At 32.3% G+C, this 9,330-nt stretch overlaps 1 protein-coding gene across 1 annotated transcript; it reads right to left on the reverse strand.

The window, feature by feature from the left end:
* Positions 1-2,154: 2,154 nt before the first annotated feature.
* LOC109340801 (beta-carotene hydroxylase 1, chloroplastic-like) lies at positions 2,155-4,575 on the reverse strand. Its single transcript, XM_019578541.1, has 4 exons — positions 4,330-4,575; positions 3,781-3,840; positions 3,605-3,676; positions 2,155-2,229 (listed from the first exon to the last, which is right to left on the reverse strand). Exons 1-4 carry the CDS (start codon positions 4,573-4,575, stop codon positions 2,155-2,157), a joined length of 453 nt encoding a protein of 150 aa, XP_019434086.1.
* Positions 4,576-9,330: the final 4,755 nt, after the last annotated feature.

Below are 9,330 nucleotides of genomic sequence, written 5' to 3' on the forward strand. Positions count from 1 at the left end.
TGTTCATTTAAATTTGAAAATCTGGTTTCTAACAGCTATGGGTAATCCATTGTCACGACTGTGTAATCGATTGCCAAAACTTGTTGTTCATGGTGGTAATCGATTAATACAAGTAATTAATCGATTACTCAGTGTCAATTATGCTTTGTAACTATTTTCTTAGTTAGGTAACCTTTTATGTAATTCTAGTAACCTATTACCAACTGTTACATAGTTTAGGTAACCTATTACCCAAATCTAGTAACCTGTTAGTCAGGTCAAGTAACTTGTTACTTAGCATTTTTGACACTGTTTCAAGACTTATCCAATTCTTTTGAAAATAGTTTTGAATTATTTGAGCATTGCTGCTAAGCATAAATTGAGCATAAGGATATAAGTACCTATTGAAGACTTAATCTATAATTTCCTTGAATCTTCTATGTCTTCATAGTTTTCTTTCTTTTTCTTCTTTTTGTGATCTTGGTGTCTTCATCAAAATTGTGCCAAGGTCAGGAGCAAGATCTTCTTCACAACAAAGGCAAACATAAAAACGTTGGATATAATAAAGGGCAAAATTGGAATATAAAAATTAAGTATGTTCAATAAAATATTTGTCTCTTAATCATGTTTTGACTCTATATATTAATATTCATTAATACATTAAAATTTAAAAAATGTAATATATAAAATTTATTATAAGTTAGAGATGTGAAACAAAATTTATTTGCTATAGATAAGCTTTTATTCATTTTCAGATTTTATATCATTCAATTAATAATTTAAAAAGTTAACACTCATTTGGGTTATTTATTTTTACATGAGAACCAACTTAATCCATATTAAATTTAATTATTATTTGATCCCCAACTTTCATATATGTGATTCATGTTAGTCTATCTTTTAACTATTGAGGGTGACATAACATATCATCTGCAAACGTAATCATATGTTGCATTTTCTCACTAGAAAAATAACTTACTAATACTTTTATCAAAAAAATTAAGACATAAAACAATGTCGTTTTACTCAAAAAAATACATATCATATCGGTCTCTATTTAACCTTGGTAATAAAATTTTAATTCCTAAGCCAAATTTCTTCACTCCCAATTCTTCACCCTTTTATATGAATCTTTACTCTAACGCAGATGATAACATTTCAGTAGATAGTAGATGATGAGATAAAACGTAGTAAACATTATCTTAGTAAGTTTCACATACTTTTGTGATTCAATCATGGGTAGGTAAGTGTGTTGCTATAAGTTCACAATTATTGGGAAGTGTGTTGGGATAAATTCACTATATACTATAGTGCAACACATAAAAAGTGTTGTCATATATTGTATCAATATAATAGTGCCTCATCCACAAAGCGTTGTCATATAGTGGATCAATACAACAGCGCATCGTCCACAAAGCAATATCATATAGTCTTAAATAAACAGCGCATTTTATAGGTCTTATTAACAGCGCTTGTTGTTGTGTTGTTGAAGTTCATATATTTAACAACGCAATAACAGAAAAGCGTTGTTGTATCACCACAACAAAAATATCCTTTAGCCACGGTTACAACCGTGGCTAGTGTTCATAAAAACTGTAGCTAATTGTGTTAGCCACGGTCGCCGCAAGTGAAGCAATCAAGGGCGTTGCTAATTATTAGCCACGGTCATTTTGCAATATAGCTATGCTTCCCTAAAGTGTGGTAACATTTAATTTGCCACGGTTCTATTTGTTCTGCTACATTGACAGCCGTGGCTAATTTGATGATTTAGCATTAGAAATGTTCGTACAAATGATTACCACACTTCAACCGTGGCTAATTAAATTAGTTACGATTTATTCAATTTTCATACATATTCCTCTTCCTGTTGCGCCGATTGTGTAACAATATTTATATTCAATAATACATTGGTAAAAGGTAATACTAAGAAATTAAATAAAAAGAAATTAATAATTGATATTAATTGAAATTTGTAGAAAAATTAATCCTAAGAAATTAGTCTCAATAGCTCAAATTATAATCACATTCATCTTAAAATAATTCACAAATACATGAGCATTAATAAGTTCACATAATATATGTATCATTCAAACCATTTGTTGAAACATTCCAAATTTGGTTAAAACTATGGGGAAAGATAAATACACAAGCATTAATATTTCTATAGCAAAAGTTTCACGCATAATCACAAGGAACTTCTAGCCTTGCTCGCTTGATCACTACAACATGACCTTGAAGGAGTTTTGAGATCTGTGGTCCAATAGAAAATATACGAGATTAACAATACAATAATGAAACGAGACTACTTGAACAATGATCAATTAATAAGATAAAGTAAAAGGGTAAGCAAAATATAGAACTATATCGAATAAGCAAAACATATAAAGGTCATTGTCTCGAAGGAAAAACTCCCATCATGGAACCAAAGTTTTTCCTCCTATTTCTATATGCTGATTTGTAGCCTAGCACTTGGAGCGTGTATGAGAGAAAGTGTGGCTGCTAAACTAAGACCATCATTTCCATCTCTTAACGATCATAATTATCACCTAAATCAGGATTCAACAATAGAAAACCCCAATCTGTGCAAATGCATGAGTTCATTACTAGTTTTAGTAGCTTATCCTTCAAAACATATTTCCTTATACATCAATGTCTTACATTTAAACAAAATGAAATAATCAGATGATTATCTTAGTGGGAAAAACATAGAAACAAAGGTTGTGATCATGAAGACACTTGGATACAACATCATTGCATCTCATGCGATAAGCTTTTGCAAATGTGAGCGCACATGTCACATGTGGTAATCCTCCTCACACTAATGTTGCCACATTGCCCTACCCTTCCAGGAAGTTATTGAGGTGGCTTTTTCTAAGATCTACCTATATCAGGTTTAAATTGCAGCCAATAATCGTAATTGTAGTCATAATAATATTATTGCGAGAATCTCTCCAACAATTTCACAATTGCATTAGCTGCATTACCCACAATTATAGTAAATATAATATAATTATAAGTATAGCTACAATTTAAAATAACATATTATTAATTTTGTGCACAACAAATATTGTACAACTTTGAGTTTTTTTATAGACAAAGTTGCACAGAAGTTGTGGCCTTGTGATGAGATTAACATGTGTATAGAGTCTGGCTTTTAGATGTTAGTAGTGGAAAGTGTGATGCAAAGAGACTTATTACAAACCTACCAAAGAACTTGATTGATCACTTATGCCATCACCATATGAAACTAACATTGAAACACATGGTTTAGAATTGAGATAATGCATTTGAATCTTTTTGTCAATGTTGTTATTATTTGGCATTTACTGCCATATGCAAGCACCATTGTGCAAAGTGCAGACAACATGGCTCACAAATTTAAGTTCTGAGTCAATTCATGCGTTGATCATTAAGTTAAACAGCTTCAGAAAACTTATTGGTAGCTAAGGAATTGGTCATAAGATAAAGTAAACAAAAGCACAAATTTTCTACTTGGTTTTGGTAATTGACAATTACTAATTGTAATAATAATTAAAGATCAACAAACATGTTTTGACTTTGATGCTAATTTGTTTGTTGAAAATTGATTGAAACAGTAGAGAGGGGTGAAGAATTGGAGGCATACCTCATGCATGTGCCATAAGGAATCATGCCAGAGAGCTCTATGAGCCCACCTAGCCCAATACTCCATTCCTACCTGTAAATAAGACATACCCAGTTTAATTTAGCACCCAAAATTCACACACCCAAAAAGTTGTAATGATTGAAAATTTGGAACAAGAATTATGCATTAGGACTTACAGCAGCACCCACTGCTAGAGCAAATGTACCAAACATTTCAGACCAAGGGACTACTCCACCCTACAACACCATTAACCAAACCACAATTTTCAAGCTCAAATTCTTAATACATGCTAATCAATCAACGTGCTAACAGAAAAGCATTATGTTTGAATATTTGATAATTAAACATAATAAAATGAAATTGGCCAGATTATCTTGCAAAAGGGTGAAATAGTAAATTCCATCCATGAAAAATAAAATGAATAAAACATTCATTTTATCTTAAATTTGCATATTCCACTGCATTCCATCCCAATTGAACAAAGAGCATTACTCTATTTCATTCCAACAAAGCATTGATCTAGTCGTATAAATTACAATTTGTCTCTAAATCAAAAAGTCAATGTCTGATGCCTGATAACGATACTTGGAAGGGGTAGCCACACAACTGAAAGATAAGAACTTACCAAAGCTAGTATGCTTTGATTATACCAAAAAATATACATAATAAATCCTATCCATGAAAAATAAACATAAAGATAAGAACTTTGAGACATGATGACCTACCTCCATTTGCCATGAAAATCTATAATAAACAGAAAGCACTGCCAAGGATGTGATGCCTAAGCTAGACATGATTGCAGCAACCAAATATGTGAACCTTTCAGACTTCTTTCTAGCCAATTTCTCTGCCACATGTGGTGGTATAAGTTGAGCATAATTCACTTCAACTTGTTGTGGGGTCTTATTATTTATACTATCCTTATCTTCTGCATCAGTTTCAATTGGGCTGCTTTGTTTTTGATCCCCCATGACCACACAAAAAGTGAAATTTCTCATTCTAAGGGTCAAAGGGGTTATTGTTTGAGTAAAAGGTCTTAAGGGGTTGAAGAACATGGTTGGTGTTGGCTTAGTGTGGAGATGGAAAAAGGGGTGTGGAGACGGAGAGGCTTCATAACTATAGAGGCAGAGATTCCAACAGTCATAACTAAATAGAGAGAAGATTTTGAAGTTTAGAGTGAAGAGTGAAGAGAGACCACAACTTTATGATGATGATGATGGTGGTGTGTGGAAGTGGAACAATGGCAGTGTTTGTGGGATTGTGGGACCAATTAAATTTAGAAAACCTCGTGTAAGCTTCGGAAGCACTAAGGAAATGTTGAGAATGGGACAACAGAGCTCACCTTACTTGTTAGACTAATGGGATCACCTATCTTTTATTTAGTGTCTCCATCTAATCAGAAAATCTTATTTGATTAAAATTAAAAATTATAATGACATAAATTAATATTTGTACACTATTTTATAAAATTTGATTAGTTTGATATATTTGATAGAATTTTTTTAGAACATAAGATCATTTTAGCTTGTGATTTAGAAGTGACAACCATACGATTTTATGCAGCATCGAAATTTCCAAATCCTTTGTGTTTCAATTGTTCCCTCAATTATTCAAGCTCCAAATAGTTTTGCTTCAATCGTTGATTCAATGATTCGATCTCTTTCGAGGGGGTGTCAGTATTTCCTAAAATAACTAATACCAGAACTAAAATAACTAAAGATGAAAAAAATCAAACATCAAGTAGTTGAAATTAGGGATTGAGTGAAACAAAATTATAAAATTGAAAAGGACATGTTATATACCTGTGAAGAAGCTTTGAGTGTTGATGGGAGAAGCTTTGAGAGTCAAAGTCGAAACCAAAATTATTAAATCATCAAATCAAGAATCAAAGTCGAAACCAAAATTGGAAATGGAAACTGGTACTAAAATCAAAATTGGAAATGGAAAATGGTACTAAAACTTGTTTAGATCTGAGAGCGGAAGAAACAGATTTATGAATCGCATATTGAAAACCTAATTTAAGGATGAAATTCTTTATGGAATGAGAAACGAGAAAGATAACGAAATAGAAGATGGAGAAGGAAGAAGGAGAAGGAGGAAGTAGAAAGAGGAAGGAGAAAGCAGCGAGTGAGAGAATGTAAACATGATAAAATGAAAGCTGGAATGCCAAACTTGTCTAAAATTGCTTATTTTTAATATTTTAACCACATCTTCTAAACCCGTGGCTACTGAAACATGGCTAAGATGCATTATTTGGCTGCATTTTTTTGGTAGTGTAGTATTCATAAAATTTCTCAAACAACACTATAGTACAATAGCGCATTACATGCATGGCGTTGTTGTATTAATAATGTATCACATCGCTTTCTATAAAAATCGTTGTTGTAGTTATCCTTTACAATAGCGCATGTCAGGGCTACTCCTAGAATTCGCTGTTGATTTGTATAAATTAATACATGCATATACATTTAATAGCAAAATAGACATTCTCAACAGCACAGACATTTATACATTTTGAACAATACATACACATTAATACATGTCAGAAGTTTGTTTTATTAAACATCAATACAATACAAAATACAAACAATGAATATCATGTCAATTATGTTTTGACAGAGTACATAATTACAAATAAAAAAATGACACAAATTACAAAGAAACAAAATTATACAAATTACAAACAATCAAAATTATACGAAGACTACTTGCATTTATTTTTTCCTTTTCTTTGATTGTTTTTGTCTTTTAGGGTCATCCTTGTCTGGAGGAGCATATTGATTTACACAAAGCCCTTCATCGTGATCATCCCTTGAATATAAATCATCATCCGTAGTTAATCCGCTCTCAAGCGACTGATATGTCCCAAAAAAGGATCATCTTCATCAATATCTTAATATTCTTGGTGATCAATATTATTGACGATTATTTTGTTAGTTAAAAGAGCAATGGACCATTTCATATCAGCTGGATCAATAACATAGAATATTTGTTAAACTTGTGATGCTAGAATAAATGACTCATCTTTATATCCTCACTACACCAAAGTTTATATTTTGTGGAGGTTTTTGTGTGGAGGTTATTGAAACCTCCACAAATAAATCAAACAGGTAGGTTAGACAATTAACTAAATAGATAGTAGAGGTTTTTATTTAATTAGCGGAGGTTTTCAACCTCCACTATGAATTTCCAATTACAAAACCTAAACCCTTCATTTCTTTCACTTCTCTCCCCCACATCAAACCCTTTGTTGCTCCTCCCATTATCCAAAACCCAATTCTCTCCCCCACATCAAACCAACTTCGACTACTTGGTCTGCTACTTGTTCATTTATTTAATCCACACATGACAATTTCTATTGGTATTTCCCAACATATATGGTAGATAATGATAATGAAACAAATTTGTGTATGCATATATTGTATATAAGTATATTAGAGGGACAATCGCATGCAGTTAGCTATGTATCTTTATTAGGTAGAATCTAATTAAATGAGAGAAAATCTAGGTGATTTACTACTTGAATTATCAATGTTTTTTTATTGTTAAAATTAAATATTTTCATTTTATTATTTCAGGCAAATGATGATGCAAGTATGTTTGATATACCTTTGGGTGCAAGAGGATCATCCAGAGCCAGCAACATTTAGGATTTTTTTTATGTATTTTGCCTTTATAACGAATAATGAATTATAACTCTTTCAACTGTGTTATGATACCTTGGTTATTTGCAATGAAATTTTATTATTGTTAAGAACATTTGTATTTTGTATTGTATATTTAAATATTAATTAAAAATTAATGAGGTTAAAGTTGTGGAAATTATGAAATTAATTTGAGGTTGAAATCCTCAGATAGTGGAGGTTAAAAACCTCTTCAAATAAACCGCTACAAATATACAGGTACCAGAGTTTTTCTAAAACCTCCACAGAACACTTCTAGCGGTCATAACTGTGGAGGTTTTTGAAACCTCTTCTAGTTATATTGTGGAGGTTAAAAACCTCCACTAATTGCATAAAAAACCTCCACTAAATACAAAATCTGTTGTAGTGCATGACCTATTAAGATCTACTTGCATGAATCCTAACGCATCAATTCGGAAGCCATTATTGTTAGCAACCCACATACAATAAAAAACCGACATCCTAAACATTATGTAATCCAATTCCCATATGCGTTCAATCACTCCAAAGTATGACATGTTCGCATATATTGTGTTTCTATATTTTGCACTTGACATCTATAAAGTTCGAGCAACAAGAGTCAGACCATTATTTTGCTTTTTACTTTGATCATCTTGTTTTTTCGTATAAAATGTGAACTCATTAATCAGGTAACCAGTGTAGGATAAGACATGAAGGCTTGGACCATTGGCTAACCATTTCAATCTTTCAGAAACTGAATGTACATTTATATTCAACTCCTCATTAATGTGATTTTTTAGCCACTTTATGAAACACCGATTTTGCTCTTTGGAAATCCAATTTTCATTCTTACTTGGGTAACACTTCCTTAGCATCTCCTTGTGTCTTTCAACATATGGCTCAACCTCGTCGACATTATGTAAAACATATAAGTGCACTTGCTCCAATTCAGTTCTTGTTATAGTCAATATTTCATTCCCTGTAATACCTTCACCAAATGTTTTTTTTGCATATCGAGGCTTTGGAATGCCCATGAAATCACCATCAGTAAGGTATCCGGTACAAAAATCAAGAGCTTCTTCAACAACATATCGCTCGACGATACAACCCTCTAGTCTTGATTGGTTCTTCACATACCCTTTTAATGTCTTCATATAACGCTCAAAGGGGTACGTCCATCTCATATAGGAAGGGCTACAAAGTTGTGTCTCTCGAACAAGATGAATGCTTAGATGAACAATTCTGTAAAAAAAGAAAGGTGTGAAATACATTTCAAGCTCACACAAAGTCAAAATAATTTGTCTTTGTAATGCAGGTAATTTCTCAGGGTCAATCACTTTCCTATAAATTGCCTTGAAGAAGAAGCATAACCTAGTTATGGTTCCTCGAACTTTTTTAGGTAGAATTGACCGAATTCCAATAGGCAAGAAATATTCCATAAGTACATGACAATCATGAAACTTAAGACCTTTTAACTTGAGGTCTTTCATAGATACGAGGTTATGAATGTTGGAAGAGTACCCTTCTAGAACTTTAACACCATGAATAAATTTACAAAATTCCATTTTCTCCTTCCTCGACAAAGTATAAGCTGCTGGAGGTAGAAATGTACGTTTTCCCTTCATTATCGGCCTCAATTGAAAGTGTGCATGTCAAGAGGAACACTTTGGAAAGCTCTCCTTATATGTCATGGTTTTGATGAGGACAACTTGTGCTTATAAGAGCTTGAAGATCATCAACAAATCAGCGTGCTTAAGTCTTTAATTGGTACTAGGCTTAGACTAGAATCTAGCTTAAGTTGAGTCAAAGGCTTAGGTCACCTAATACATGTCTCATATGCATAAATCTTTTAAATCATTTCATTCTTGAGATATGTCATTCATAATATGTTCATGCATTACATAAATACATGTATATGTGCATTCTAGGCATAAACTAAGTGTTAAACATGTATTAACTAAGTGCATAACGTATTTGATGTTTTGTATTTAAAAATACACATTTAAATTGTTGTTAATCGATTAACTAATCCTTTAATCGATTAACCCAACTGCTTTGAAAAGTGGTTGCTACTGGAACACG

This window comes from Lupinus angustifolius, unplaced genomic scaffold (assembly GCF_001865875.1).
Source record: "Lupinus angustifolius cultivar Tanjil unplaced genomic scaffold, LupAngTanjil_v1.0 Scaffold_253, whole genome shotgun sequence".
NCBI lineage: Eukaryota > Viridiplantae > Streptophyta > Magnoliopsida > Fabales > Fabaceae > Lupinus > Lupinus angustifolius.